Genomic DNA, 16,591 nt, shown 5'->3' on the forward strand with positions numbered 1-16,591 from the left:
AGTGAGGGGATGGAGAAACATTTAACATGTAAATGGATGTCAAAAGAAAGATGGCATAGCAATACCTGTACTGAACAAAATGGACTTTAAAACAAAGACTGTAAAGAGAGACAAGAATACTACATAATAATAAAGGGGACAATCCAAAAACAAGATATAACAATTGTAAATATTTATGCACCCAATATGGGAGCGCCGAAATATATAAAACAGTTAATAACAAACATAAAGGAACTAACTGATAGTAATACAGTAACTTAGGAGACTTCAATATCCCACTTACATCAATGGACAGATCATACAAACAAAATATTAGGAAACCGAATCCAAATCCAACAATACATTCGAAACATCATTCATCATGATCAAGTGGGATTTATTCCCAGTATTGCAAGGGTGATTCAATATTTACAAACCAATCAATATGATATCACATCAACAAAAGAAAGGATAAAAACTATATGATTACTTCAATAGATGCAGAAAAAGCAACTGACAAAGTATAGCATCCATTCATGATAAAAACGAGTACATTTAGAGGGAACATACCTCAACATAATAAAGGCTTTATATGAAAAACCCACAGCTAACACCATACCCAGTGGGGAAAAACTGACAGCTTTTCCCCTAAGTCAAGAACAAGACAAGGATATCAGCTCTTGTCACCTTCATTCAACAGAGTACTGGAAGTCCTAGCCACAGCAATCAGACAACAAAAAGAAATAAAAGGCACTGAAATTGGTAAGGAAGAAGTCAAACTTTCATTATTTGCAGATGACATGATACTATACATAGAAAACCCTAAAAATTCCACCAAAAACTGATAGAACTGATAAACAAATTCAGTAAGTTTGCAGGAAACAAAATCAATGTACAGAAATCTGTTGCACTTCTACACACTAATAATAACGTAGCAAAAAGTGAAATTAAGAAAATGATCCCACTGGGGCACTTGGGTGGCTCAGTGGGTTAAGCATCTGACTCTTGATTTTGGCTTAGGTCATGATCTCAGGATCATGAAATTGAGCCCCACCTCAGGCTCTGCACTGGGTGTGGAGCCTACTTAAGATTCTCTCTCTCTCTCTCTCCCCCTCTGTCCCTCCCCTGTTCTCTCTCTCAAAAAAAGAAGGAAGGAAGGAAGGAAGGAAGGAAGGAAGGAAGGAAGGAAGGAAGGAAGGAAGGAAAGAAGGAAGGAAGGGAGAGAGGAAGGAAACAATCCTGTTTACAATTGCACTAAAAGTAATAAAACACCTAGGAATAAACTTAACCAAAGAAGTGAAGAGCCTGTACTCTGAAAAATATAAAACACTGATGAAAGAAACTGAAGATGACATAAAGAAATGGGAAGACATTCCATGCTCATGGACTAGAAGAACAAATATTGTTAAAATGTCCATACTATCTAAAGCAATCTACAGATTAAATGCAATCCCTATCAAGATACAACAACATTTTTTTACAGAACTAGAACAACAATCCTAAATTTGTATGAAAGCACAAAAGACCCTGAGTTGCCAAAGCAATCTTGAAAAAGAAAATCAAAACTAGAGTTATCATATTTCCAGATTTCAAGTTATATGACAAAACTGTAGTAATAAAAACAGTATTGTATTGACACAAAAACAGACACACAGATCAATGGAACAGAACAGACAGCCCAGAAGTAAACCCACAATGATATGGTCAATTAATCTTTGACAACGGAGGCAAGAATATGTAATGGGAAAAAGACAGTCTCTTCAACAAATGGTGTTGGAAAACTGGATAGTTACATGGGAAAGAATGAAACTGGACCACCTTCTTACATCACACACAAAAAAATAAACTTAAAATTGATTAAGGACTTAAATGTGAGACAGGAAACCATAAAAATCCTAGAAGAGAGCACAAGCAGTAATTTCTCTGAAATTGGTCATAACAACATCCTTCCAGATATGTCTGTCTCCTCAGGCAGTGGAAACAAAAGCAAAAATAAACTCCTGGGACTATGTGAAAATAATAAGCTTGAGCACAGCAAAGGAAACAACCAACAAAACAAAAAGTCTACTGAGTGGGGGAAGATATTTGCAAATGATAAATCCAATAAAGGGTTAGTAACCAAAATATAGAAAGAACTTATATAACTCAATACTAAAACCCCCAAGTAACCCCCCCAAAATTAGTGGAAGACTTGAACAGACATTTCTCCAAAGAAGACATACAGATGGCCAATATACACATGAAAAGATGCTCAATGTCACTCAGGGAAATGCAAATCAAAACCACAATGAGATAACACCTAACACCTGTTAGAAAGGCTAACATAAAAAACTCAAGAAACAACAAGTGGGGGCGAGGATGTGGAAAAAAAGGAACCCTGTGCACTGTTGGTGGGAATGCAAACTGCTACAGCCACTGTGGAAAACAGTATGGAGATTCCTCAAAAAAAAAATTTTTTTTTAAAATATTTTATTTATTTATTTGACAGAAAGAGAGAGAGAGAGACAGCCAGCGAGAGAGGGAACACAAGCAGGGGGGAGTGGGAGAGGAAGAAGCAGGCTCCCAGCGGACCATAGAGCCTGATGTGGGGCTCGATCCCAGAACTCTGGGATCACACCCTGAGCTGAAGGCAGATGCTTAATGACTGAGCCACCCAGGCACCCCTCCTCAAAAAATTTTTAAAAAACTACCCTATGATCACCTTGCAATCCAGTAATTGCACTACTGGGCATTTACCCAAAGAATATCAAATCACTAATTTGAAGGGATATATGTACCCTTATGTTTACTGCAGCATTATTTATAATAGCCAAACTATGGAAACAGCCCGTGTCCACTGAGAGATGAATGGATAAAGAAGATGTGGTATACACATAAACACACACATGCAAGAATATTATTCAGCCATAAGAAAGAATGAAATCTCTCTATTTGCAACCTGTATGGATTCAGAGAGTATAATTCTGAACAAAATAAGCCAGTCAGAGAAAGACAAATATCGTATGATTTCACTCATATGTGGAATTTAAGAAACAAATGAACAAAGGAAGAAAAAAAAAAGAGACAGACCAAAAAACAGACTCTTAACTATAGAGAACAAACAGATGGTTACCAGAGGGAAAGTGGGACGGGAGTTGTGTGAAATAAGTGAAGGGGATTAGGAGTGCATTTGTCTAAGTGAGCACAGAGGAATGTATGAACTGTTGGGTCACTATATTGTACACCTGAAACCAATATAGCACTATATGTTAACTACGCTGGAATTAAGAAAAAAAAATTTCCCAGAACTGAAGAACTCAAGTTTCTTAAAGGTCTCATAGATTACCCAGGGACAATGAACTAAAAAAGATTAATACACATATTATCACAAAATTTTAGAATACTGGCAAACAAAGGATATGTTAAGACCATTCATAGGAAAAAAAAAATCATAAAGGATTAGATTTAAGAAGAAGAGCAAAGGGATGCCTGGGTGGCTCAGTCAGCTGAGCGTCAGTCAGACTCTTGGTTTCAGCTCAGGTCATGATCTTGGGGTCATGAGATGGAGCCCCGCATCGGGCTCCACGCTCAGCACTGAGTCTGCTTGAGGTTCTCCCCCCACGCTGCTCCTCCCTCTGCTCATGTGCACTCTCTCTCAAATAAATAAATAAAATCTTAAAAAAAAGAGAGAGAATAGCAGACTTCTCAATATTAATATTGGAGGCTAGAAGACAATGAAATAATAATACCTTAAGCATTCTGAAGAAAAATGATTTACAACCTACAATTCTGTACTTGGCCACACAATCCTTCTCAGGAAGCTACAGGAAAAAGTGCTCATTCAAAACAAGAAAACAGACAAAGATGATGGAAAAATACATAAGGTCCAGATATTGGAGATTAATCAGGAGGAGAAAGCCGAAGCACATTTCCAGGATGCCAGTTAAAGGCCTTCGGTGGACTTAAAAATAAACCACCCGAAGGAAAGCAGGAGCACTGTCTCCAGGGGAGTGAAACTGGAACCCAGATTAGTTGATGCACTTACCCATATAGAAAGGAGCACCAAAACTGTAGCAAAGAGTTTAGGAATGGATTATGAAAAGTGAACATATATAAAAAGGAAACAAAAACAGTAATTATTGATTCCAGAGTTATCAAAGAGTTACATACAAAAAGAAACATTACAGCATATTAACTGGTTTATCTGTACTGAAGCAGCCTTCTAAGATAGCAGCAAATGACCTCTGTCTCCCAGTATTTGTACCCTTGTGTCCCTTCTTAGTCCCTTCTTCCCCTTCTCAAGTGTGAGATCACTGGATCTAGAGTTCATTTCTAATTACTAAAATATGACAAAAATGATGGATAGTATGAGAATAGGTTATGAAAGACCATGACTTCAGTCTGCTTTCTTTTGCTCTCCTTCTCTCTGGTTCTTGCTGGGTCATTCTGATGAAGCAAGCTGCCATGTTGTGAGCTGCTGGATGAAGAGGAATGTATGATGAGGAACTGAGGAAGCCTCTGAGAAGCCAGCAAGGTTCTGAAGTCTTCAGTCTAACAACCTACAAGGATCTCAATCTAGGCAACAGCCATGTGAATAGCCTTGTAAGGAGATCCTTCCCCAGTCAGGCTTTGATCGCAGCCCTAGCAAACACCTTAACTGCAGCCTTGTGAGGGACCCTGAGCTAGTGGACTCAGCTAAGCCATGACCAGATTCTTAATTCAGAAAAACTATGAGATGATAAATACTGTTGTTTTAAGTCACTAAATGCCGGAGTAATTTGTTACACAGTAATAGATAACTAATACAACTTGTGAATAATAATTTTATAAAAATATAAACACTGAATATTGATTTAGCTAACACTGGAGAGGGGAAGCACATGCATGTAACTGGGATGGTTTAAGAAGCTGAATACTCTTCTTCAATGGAAGAAAGTTATAGGTAGTTTAAGCATGCCATTCAGAAACAGGGATGTAAATATTAGAAGAAATAGTTGTGACATTTTAGCTGGCAACTTCAGGGATCCTTATTTCATTAAGACTATGGAACCGAGGCGCTTAGTGGCTCAGTCAGTTAAGCATCTGCCTTCGGCTCAGGTCATGATCCCAGGGTCCTGGGATCGAGCCCCACCTCAGGCTCCTTGCTCGGCAGGGAGTCTGCTTCCCCCCTCCCTCTGTGCTCTAAGTAAATAAAATCTTAAAAAAAAAAAGAAAAAAGACTATGGAACTTCCTAGTTGACTTTTTAAACAATGTATTACAAGTTGATAAAATTATAGAAAATTCTAAGTGAGGTGACTTCTTTGAAAGACATACTCATTTACACTCTTTAAGTCCTGTATGATTGCAAGCAAAATGCAGAAAATAAATCATTTCTTTACAGCAATTTATTAAGTCAAAAATCCTTGGGGTGCCTGGGTGGCTCAGCCAGTTTCTGCCTTCAGCTTGGGTCATGATCCTGGGGCCCTAGGACCAAGGGATCTGCCTCGGGGTCTCCCTGCTCAGCAGGCAGCCTGCTTCTTCCTCTCTCTCAAGTAAATAAATAAAAATCTTAAAAAAAAAAAAAAATCCTTTTAAAAAGACTTCTGTCAGAGAAGGAAAGGAGTTATATTTTTACGGATTCAAGATCAAATTTGAGCAGAGTGTATTTGACTTTAGCTACTTGTTGATAATGTAAAACAATACAGTGAGAGATGAAATAAAAAATTCAATAGAAGAACTGATTCATCATTTCTAGGGCAAGAATACCATCAGTAATACTGGGTATGAGGTAAAAAGAAACACTGAGATTCTTCTTTTTTTTTTAATTGAGGTGAAATCCACATGACTGCTATCTTTTAAACACTAAAGATGTCTATTATTTTTTACATGAAGGAAACCTGAATTAGGAAAAATTGAAAAAAGAAACCATAGGCCACCAAACCATTTTCTTAGTTATCCAGGAGAACCAAAACTTTCCAAAGTTTCATCAAAGATATTTCTGAAAACCTGCATTTTATTTTATTCATTTATTTTTAAATATTTCATTATTTTTTTAAAGATTTATTTATTTTGGAGAGAGAGAGAGAGAGATGGAGAGAGTGCGTGCATCCACGTGCACAAGTGGGAGAGGGAATCCTAAGCCTGCTGTGAGACTCGATCTTAAAACCCTGAGATCATGACCTGAGCCAAAACCAAGAGTCAGATGGTCAACCGACTGAGCCACCCAGGCACCCCTTTTATTTTTAAGTAATCTCTACACCCAACGTGGAGCTTGAACTTAAAACCCTGAGATCAAGAGTCGCAAGCTCCACCAACTGAGCCAGCCAGGGTCCCCAAAAACCTGTATCTTAAAAAGCCAGAGTGGATTCTTTAACTCGATTTTTTTTTTTAAAGATTTTATTTATTTATTTGACAGAGAGACAGCCAGCGAGAGAGGGAACACAAGCAGGTGGAGTAGGAGAGGAAGAAGCAGGTTCCCAGCAGAGGAGCCCGATGTGGGGCCCGATCCCAGAACTCTGGGATCACGCCCTGAGCCGAAGGCAGACGCTTAACGACTGAGCCACCCAGGCGCCCCTCTTCTGATTTTGTTGTATTAAAAACAAGATTAGTATGGTAGGCTGAGCATTGAAACCCAACTTCTCTCTCTTTTTCCCAACTTCTCTTCTTATTCCAAATCTCTAGATATGACACAAAAGATATTTTTTAAAAAAGATTTTTATTTATTTATTTAATTTATTTGAGAGAGAGAAAAAGATAGGAAGCACGAGCACAAGCAGGTAGAGTGGCAGGGAGAGGAAGAAGCAGACACCTCCAACCGTGCCCCCCCCCCCCACTGAGCATGGAGCCTGATGTGGGGCTCGATCCCAGGATCCTGGGATCATGACCTGAGCTGAAGGCAGATGCTTAACCGACTGAGCCACCCAGGCACCCCAGAAAAGATATTTTTATGAATTATTCCTAGATAGAGCAGGAAATAAGAAGATGAGCCAGCACACATCCCAAATTGTTCAGTACTTTCTGAAAGCCTAAAAGCTGAGAGATCATACTACTGGAAGAAAACCACACTGGAGAGAATAACTATTAGAGGCAGAAAGACCCTTAGGGGGGTATTTGAAACTATAAGGCAAAGATGAATGCAAGTGGAGTAGCTCTAGGGCAACAGTGACAGGGTTGTTTAGGAAACTGTACTTGAAACAGCTGATTATATTACTCTAATTCACGATTAGTACATTACACACTACATCCGCCTCCAGTTTGAGGTGATGAAGATGTGAAGTTTAGGTTGGAGAAGCAAGACAGTGCCCTACGTCTGATGGAAAATACTTATTTACAGACTCGGAAAGCTCAATGAATTCCAATTAGGATAAACATAAAAGAGATCCACTCAGACATACTGTAACTAAACTCCCTGAAAGCCACAGAGAATATCTTGAAAGCAGAAAGAGAAAAATAATTTATCAAGTACAAGGGAACAAAAATACAAGGACTGACTGACTTCTCATCAGAAATAATGGAGGCCAAAAGGCACTGGAATGCTTTGTTCAAAGTGCTGAAAGAAAAAAGCTCCTGTCAACCAGTAATTCTACATTCAGCAAAACTATCCTTTAAGAAGGGAAGGTGAAATAAAGACATCACCAGATAAATAAAAACTGGGAGAGTCTGTTGCAGAAACAGTAAAGGAGGTTCTTCAGATTGAAAGGAAATGAAATAGAGTAACTTGAATCCAAAGTTAGCACTAAAGAGCACTGGAAAGGTAATTCTGTGAGTAACTATAAAAGGTGTGTGTGTGTGTATTCTCTTTTCCTGTCTTAATTTCTTTGAAAATCATAAGAATAAATATATTACTATATTTAATATATAGTATATTAGAAGAAATATATAATACTATATTGTTTGGGTCACTATAGATTGGGTCTTAATTAATATAAGACAAAAATAGCCTACAAGGGGAGAGGAAAAGAGAATTACATTAGAGCAAAGTTGCTAGTTTTTGCCAGTCTTCAGACAATATTAACCTGAGGTAGCTCTGGACAAGTTAAAGGTGTATACTATAATACCTGGAGAAACTATTAAGAAAATAACTGAAAAATACATAGCAAAAAAATCAGCAGAGGAATTAAAATGACACACTAAAAATATGTCTAACATTAAAAAAGTCAACAAAGGTGAAACAGAACAACAAAAAGACATAAAAGACATAAAAACAAACAGCAAAAAACCTGACATAAAGTCAACCATTTCAATAATGACATTTAGTAGGAACTGTCTAAAACTCTCATCTAAAGGCAGAAAGGATGAGCTGGATAAAAAAAGTAAGATCCAAGAAGACACTTATGGATTGAAAGGAAAAGGATGAGAAAAATATATTTCGTCAATAGTAACTACAAGGTGGTATTTATATTAACATCAGATAATATAAGCTTTCAGACAAATAACACAGAGATAAAGATGGGTATTTCATAATGGTTAAAGGGCCATACATGAAGAAGATAAAACAAATCTGTCTGAACATTTCTAGAGATAAAATGGTAGTTAAAGACAGGCTGAGGAGATCTAGCATAGACATAATAATACAAAGGCGAAACAAATATTAGAATTAAATAAATATTTAAGAAAACTCACTTAAAATAAAAGAAGATTTGAAACTCTGAAGGGGTACACCATGATTTAGGAAAACTTATCCTAAAAAGATACACCTTAGTAAAGTTACTGGACTTCAAAAATAAGTATTCCTTTGGACAGCCAGGCAAAATAATCATGTCACATAAAAGAAGGAAAAGTTACAATAATATTCAGTATATATTCAATATAAAAACTTTTACAAGGCACTTAAAGAAACTCTAAACTCTTTAAGTATAAAGGTTATGGGTAATGAGCTTTAAATATGCAAGAAATCAAGGAGTTTTTGCCCATGAACATTCTTGACTAAACGCAGAAAGTCAGATTTAGCAAATTAAGAGATGATTAAGAGAAATTATGGCAAAATGAGTGATAATGAGTACTAAATATGTTTAATGTATATATTTTATTGGCAAAATAGAATATAAATGTTACATATTCTAATAACATATAAATGGTATAATGACCACAAATTAGGAAGGGAAAATGGAAAATGGGTGGCTGATTACCTCATTTATGATGCCAAGAAGCCAAACTATATTACTTAAAACCAAAACAATTCAAATTTTGGAATACATTAAGTAAAACATTAAGAAAGATAATAAATGAACAACAACAGGACAAATAAACCAGTATCTAAGGTAGTCAAGAGAAAAGGCACAAAGGACAAGTATTAAAAATTAACAAAAGAGAATATAACCACAGAAACCAAGAAAATTAAAAAGAACATTAGATACACTTGGCTCAACTCTATGTAAATAATTCAGAAAAGCTAAAGCTAGCCTGTTCCCAACCACTGAAAAAAAAAAAAAGGCAAAGTTCCAAATTCTTTTGAAGTTTAAACAGATTCCAAAGCCCAATCAAAATTATGCTAAAAAGGAAAACTATACACCATCTCATTTATGAATATTAAAAAAATTTTTTTTTAAATTAGCAAATAGAATCCATCTTAAGAAAATACTTCCTGACTGTGTAGTTTATTCTAGAAAGGCAGAATGGTTTAATACTGGGAAATTTTATTACAATTAATCAAATCAATAGACCTAAGAAGAAATATCACATAATCATCTCCACAGGTGCCGAAATACATGACAAAATTCAACATCTTCCTAAAATACAGTAAAACTGGAAAGGAAGGATACTTTCTTAACATGAAAAATGATAGGTATCTCAGATCCATGCCTGCATCAGAAAGCACCAGAGAAAACTAAAGGAACATGACAGCATGCCTTCCATTCTCACTAGCAATTAACACTGTGGCAAAAGTATTGCACAAATGAAAAGCATACTAGGTTATTAGGAAATCTGAAAACCGCAACAGTATCTATCCCCCTTAATTTAATAAAATCAAAATAAAATACTAGCTGGTCTATTTATTTACTCTTTTATTAAGAAAAAAGGAAGATCCCATATCAGGAACAGTCCAAAAATAAGCTTCAAAGAGGGACTGCCATAACAGATATTAAACGCTAAAAATCTTCTGTGATCAAAATAGTGTGGCAGAGGTATATGAGCAGATACTGAACCACTGGAACAGAATAGAAAATCCAGAAACAAACTCAAATATATTCTTTAGTATAAGAAAGAGATGGTATTCTCACATTAGTGGAGAAAGGTGAATTATTCAGTAAAACATAACCTACCCTGAGTAAGAAACACAAAAATTCTAACTATAGACAAAATCCAGAATACATAAAAGGAAATTCAATTAACTTTACAACAGCAACAACAAAAAACTTCTGCATATGAAAGATTTAAAAAAATGTCGAGAAGTCACAAAATCAGAAAAAATATTTGCAACTCATATCACAAGGGTTAAACTCTAGTATCTGAAGTGTCCTTAAAAATCCATATTAAAATATGCCAAGAATCGAACAGAAAAAAATGGGCATCTGTTTCTATGCCCCAGAAAAGCAAAATAGAAACAGTTTTATGAGGGCATAAGCCTCATCTTTTTCTTTGATCCCCATGCCTGGCATATAGTAGAGGCTCAGTAAATGTTTACTGAAGTAATTTTATAACTGATGGTTTTTATATTAAGCCAGAAACATGATAATTATTTTTATAAAATTAGTGATTTGAAACACCCTAGACAAAGAAGTAATCTGACTTATGTTCCTAAAATTAGTGACAGTGGAAACTAAGTTATTTCTAGATGTTTCAATAGAGGGCAGAGCTAGAGAGAATTGTAGAGCATGAGTAAATAACTTTAATAAACTCACACGAATGTCTTGTCTGTTGATGAAAGGAAATCCAGTATAGGAAATAAAGTTAGCACTGTAATCTTTAAAATCAAAGGACAACAATATGTGTAATTAGGGATGTGATAAAGACTTATTCATTGGAGGCTTATACATAAACACAATATACAGTCAAGAGAAACTTGAATTTACCTTCTACCATATTACCATCCTTCTGAAAAATTCTCTCTTCACACCACTGACAATGGATCAGGTACTGAATCTTCTTGGCTGTTTCATCTGCCGAAGTAGGCCCCCTCAAAACTCTCACGACAACCAACACAAAATGTTCCAGAGCCACTGCAAACAGTACCTCAATGCCTTTGTTACATCGGGCTGCAGCTCTGGAAAGAAATTTTTAAAGTTATTTTGGGGGCTTATCATTTTTCTTTGTTTGGCATTATATTGACAATACTAACCTGGACAGGAAACCATGGACAGGTTATGGGAAAATAAGGGAAGTTTATTTCTTAGTAGCAGTGTTTTTAAAAGATCATTACTGTAACTTTTACACAAACTGAAACACAGGTAATAAAGGATGCTTGGCAGAATCTTCAGTAACTAGACATTTTCCATTATGGTATCCTCTCAGTCAGACTACATCCTCTGATACTCAGTGTCACTTGATTTCTTGTCATCACCACCACGCTTCTTTCTTTTTACCTACTTTTTTTCTGTAAAAGCTTCTTCCGAACAATGATCATTGAGGACTAACTACGTACAGGCTAGTATGTGCTGAATGATCAGTGAAAAATGAACAGGCAAAGTTTTTGCCACTATTAATTTTATAGACTTTTGGATTAAATTCTAATTGATATACCATTTATGTATTTAGTTTACCCTCTGCAGTTATATATACTGAACTTAGTTCAGATGTATTAATTTAAATTTGTTGATATTACATTATAAACAATTTTAAGTATATACAATAGGTCCTTGGTATGTATACACACTGGATATCAGAGTTTTCAGATAATTAGGAATAATGCCAAAGGTATATGAAGTCTAATAATCTGTATTATGTTGAGGTACGAATTGCAATCTAAATGCTGTGAACCCAGTATTGAGGCTAGTGAATGAACTGGCTGATCATGCATTATCTATACTCTCAGGGTCAATTTACATAATATTATATTATTCTTTTAGCAGAATATTCTGAATAAAGTTGGTGCTCAAAAAAAATGCCTTTCTTTAACTGTTTAGAAATCCTGATGAAAAACAGAACTTTTTGTTTTGTAGGTAAGATCATTTTGCAGAACCAAGTTTATAAGCCATCATTTAAAAAATTTGTTCATTTTTATCTTTGTTTTAGTATCTCTACACCCAATGTGGGGATTGAACTCACGACCCTGAGATCAAGAGTTGTAAGTTCCATCGACTGAGCCAGCCAGGCACCCCTATAAGCCATCATTTTATTCAAACTATGTACATAAAGGAGATGAAAGAGACATAAAAGAGTTTTGGGGTACTGGGGTGGCTCAGTCGGTTGAGCTCCAACTCTTGACTTCAGCTCAGGTCATGATCTCAGGCTTGAGGGATCGAGCCCCATATCGGGCTCCATGCTTGGTGCAGAGTCTGCTTGAGATTTTTCTCTCCCTCTCCTTCCCCTGCTATTTGAGCTCTCTCCCTACCCCTCACAAAATAAAAAAATAAAATCTTTAAAAAACCCCAAAAAACAAAAACAAATTTTTGGGGGCACCTAGGTATCTGATTCTTGATCTCAGCTCTGGTCTTAATCTCAGGGTCATGAGTTCAAGCCCTGTGTTTGGCTCCACGCTGGGCATGGAGCCTACTTAAAAATAAATAAATAAATAAATAAATATAAAACAACCCACCCCCCAAACCCGATTTTTTCTAAATCTAAAAACAACCTTTGCTCTTTCTTTTCATGGTGCTATCCCCCATCTACCCTACATTGTTAAAATAACTGATTTGAAGTTAACTTTCATTTTTTATCTCTTCTTTAACTACTTTAATAGAACTTTTAACTGGAGAGTAAACTATTTTAGGCACAAAACTTTTAAATCAAATTATAACAGAAACAACATAAGATTACCAAACAAATCAAGACTACAGACATGAATACAGAATTTGGACTTCATGCATATTTTGAAAAATGCAACTGGCACTTTTTGTAATATTATCTCTATCACATCTCCAAACATACTAGATACATTGTAGTCAATCTGGTACCTTGCTACTGCTGCTACAACAATTCTGGCTGCTAGCTCCTTGTAATATTCAGTTCGGACAATATTACAGCCGTAGTGACGCCGGGCAACATGCTGTGCCTTGGCATATAAAGAACTGATATCTGTAGAAGTCACTGATACTATGCCAAGGTTTCTTATATTTCTGAATGCAGAATCTAGATAGTTCACTGATGTTCCGAAAGGGTCTAGGTGTCTAAAATTGGAAAGAATACAGACATATTTAAAATTATGACATACTAGTAATCAAAATGATACCACTGTCATTATGTCTAATGATAAAATTCCATGGATTCAAAAGTACTTTACAAATCTATTTTAAATATATAATTCTGTTTTTAAGTTAAGTAATAAAATGATTATATGATACATCAGACATAAAAATGAATCAGGCTTAGAGGAAAATTGTCATGCCAGGAATTTTATTTTCAAATTCTAGAAAATGTTCTTATTGCATTCCTTAGGCCAATGGAAAAAACTGTATTAAAGCAAATAAATAAACAACAACAGTCTTAATTTTTGCCCTCACCCTCCCCCCAAAAATCCAGACCAGTTTAGAAAGTGACACACACACACACACACAAACTGACATAGCAAATTTTTTTCACTTACATGAAATCAAAGGATCTCAAATGCATCAGTACATTGGCATCCATTTTGGTCACTTTAATATTACCAAGGTTTTCCTCTCCTTCTTCAAGAATATCATCACTCTCTTCCTTTTCCTTACTGTCCACCACCACTTTCAATTTGTTTAAATGGCAGTTTTCCTGAATCAGTGTCACAGAGTTCTCATTCAAGTCATTAATTGTAACCTTAACTGCACTTCCAAGATGTTTTGCCCACTGTAATCCCATTATCCCTTAGGAGAAATGTGAAGGAAAAGGAATTTTAAATTATAGGAATTAAAGAATAAAAACAGTATATAATAATAAGTATTTTATAAAAACAAAACCAAATTGTTTCAAAATCTTAATATGCTCATAAATAATTCTTTTTTTACTTTCTCACTACAAAGCCTCTGAAGAAAAGTTACCACACACACACACACAAAATATGTCTAACAGAGTTTCATTAATACTTCTCCTAAAATTATTCTATAGCCCCCTATTCAAATAAAATAAACATGTTTGTTCTTTATTTTAGGGAATAGGTTTTCTTTTTAGAAAGTTTCTTACAATGGAATGCTTTTTTCAAACAAAATCTTACAGAGAAACAGAAAAATATGAGTAAGAGTGGAGTTACTCTACTTGGGGGATGGGAAGTTGAAACTCCTCCTGAAGTTTACCTAATGCACCAAAATACGAAAACAACTTTAGTGGACCAACATTTTTCAAACACTGTACAACAGCATCATTGTGAATTAAACAGAAAAACTTTGTATATGTAAGCAAATGTTCAAGAATTCAGACCAAGAAAGCCTCTCCTCACAGGCTCTCTATACCTACTGGATTAGCGCCGTGAGGGACATTTCATTACAATATGGGAGATAGTGCCACAGGCCCAGCGACTGTGGATTAGAAAAGCCTCTATGTACTAGAAGTACTGACCATCTTCTCCACTCATGTGCCTCATAAATGTAAATATTTAGCACCTACTCTGTGCCACAGTCTTTACAAATATTTTCAGGTTTTCATAACAAGACTGTGATTAGTTCTAATATTCACATTTTAGAGATGCGGAAGCATGCAAACTGACTGCTATGAACTGATATATATTTACAAAGGAACATTACAAGAAAGGACTGAAAAGCTCAGACATTAGCTTTAATGATTAAAGGTAAAAAAAAGAGTAGTTCATTGCAGCATTATTTACAACAGCCAAGACATGGAAACAACCTAAGTGTCCACTGATGGATAAAGAAAATGTGATTATATGTACACATACAATAAAATACTATTCAGCCGTAAAAAAAGAAGAAAAACCTGCCACTTGTGACATCATGGATGGATGACTGGGACACCATGTTAAGTGAAATAAGTCAGAGAAAGACAAATACTATATGATCTCACTTGTATGTGGAATCTAAAAAAACCAAACTCATAGAAACAGAGATCAGATTCATAGGTTGCCAGAGGTTGGGGGGGGCGGCGGTGGAAGAATTGGGTGAAGATGGTCAAGAGTCCAAAGAAGATATACTGATGGCCAACAGACACATGAAAAGATGCTCAATATCACTAATCATGAGTAAAATGTAAATCAAAACAACGAGGTATCACCCTTACACCTGTGAGAATGGCTAGAATCAAAAAGACAAGTATTGGTGAGGATGCAAAGAAAAAGAAGCCCTCAATTACTGTAAATTGCTGCAGCCACCATGGGAACCAGTATGGAGTTTCCTCAAAAAAATAAAAACAGAATTACTATATGATCCAGTAATTCCACTACTGGGTATTTACCCAAAGAAAATGAAAACACTAATTCAAAAAGATATATGCATCCCTATGTTTACTGCAGCATTATTTACAATAGTTGAGATACAGAAGTATCCACTGATAGATGAATAAAGAAGATAGTACATATAAAAAATGGAACATTATTCAGCCATAAAAAAGAATGAGATCTTGCTGTTACAACAACATGGATGGACCTAGAGAGTATAATGCCAAGTGAAATAGACAGGGAAAGGCAAATACCATGGTTTCACTCATATGTGGCATTTAAGAAACAAAATGAACAAAGAAAAAAAAAGGAGACTCTTAAATACAAAGAACAAATTAATGGTTGCCAGAGACAGGTGGGTTGGGGGTGGGGTGGGTGAAATAGATCAAATGTAAAAAAAAAAAGAAAAGAAAAGAAAACAGAATAAGGAAAAAGGGTTGTGTAAGGGAAAATGGTGGAAATTAAATTTGGAAAAGTAGGTTGGGATCAGATTATGCAAGATATTAAACTGCTTTTAACTACTACTTTCCCTGTAAAGAGGAACTTAAAAGGGGAGTCTGGGTGGCACAGCGGTTAAGCATCTGCCTTCGGCTCAGGGCGTGATCCCGGCGTTATGGGATTGAGCCCCACATCAGGCTCCTCTGCTATGAGCCTGCTTCTTCCTCTCCCACTCCTGCTTGTGTTCCCTCTCTCGCTGGCTGTCTCTGTCGAATAAATAAATAAAATCTTAAAAAAAAAAAAAAAAGAGGAACTTAAAAAGGATAGCTAACTCCTGCTTTCATCCTTTCATTACAAACTTCCCAAAAATACATTCTCATAACCTGTAAGAAGACAGACTAGGATTATGCACAGGTGGCTTCTTAGAAATTTTCTACCCTTTCCATTATCTTTTTTTTTTACTGTTAAGTTCTTTTGGGAAAAATGTTCTCAGTCCTTAAAATTCCCCCTCACCCCACAGCATAATGACTAGACAGTTTACTGCATCATGAAAGAGAGACAACCAAACATCAAGTGCGCTTCCTGATTGCAGTGAATAAGTATTCTTGAAAAAAAAAAATCCTATCTGAAACTGATCAAACCTGAAAATCCAACTACCAATTTAGAGAAATACAGGAGACAGAGGAACATGTTATACAAACCATGGAGATACCATCACCAAAAATCTAGACTCTGGAAAAGTCTATATAAGGCAAACAAGATGT

The 16,591-nt window shown here is 35.8% G+C and overlaps 1 protein-coding gene across 5 annotated transcripts in view; it reads right to left on the reverse strand.

Moving 5' to 3' along the window:
* Window positions 1-16,591, reverse strand: part of TRMT1L (tRNA methyltransferase 1L) — a 45,219-nt gene that overhangs the window by 14,226 nt on the left and 14,402 nt on the right. For all 5 annotated transcript variants that reach the window (XM_045811498.2, XM_045811499.2, XM_045811500.2 and 2 more), the window contains 3 exons: window positions 13,620-13,869; window positions 12,991-13,203; window positions 10,951-11,141 (listed from right to left, as the gene is read on the reverse strand). In XM_045811498.2, coding sequence (XP_045667454.1) covers window positions 10,951-11,141; window positions 12,991-13,203; window positions 13,620-13,869 — 654 coding nt within the window. The remainder of the gene's footprint in view (window positions 1-10,950; window positions 11,142-12,990; window positions 13,204-13,619; window positions 13,870-16,591) is intronic.

The sequence above is a fragment of the Ursus americanus genome, chromosome 2 (genome assembly GCF_024610735.1).
Source record: "Ursus americanus isolate L20-20 chromosome 2, mUrsAme1.1.p, whole genome shotgun sequence".
Classification (NCBI taxonomy): domain Eukaryota; kingdom Metazoa; phylum Chordata; class Mammalia; order Carnivora; family Ursidae; genus Ursus; species Ursus americanus.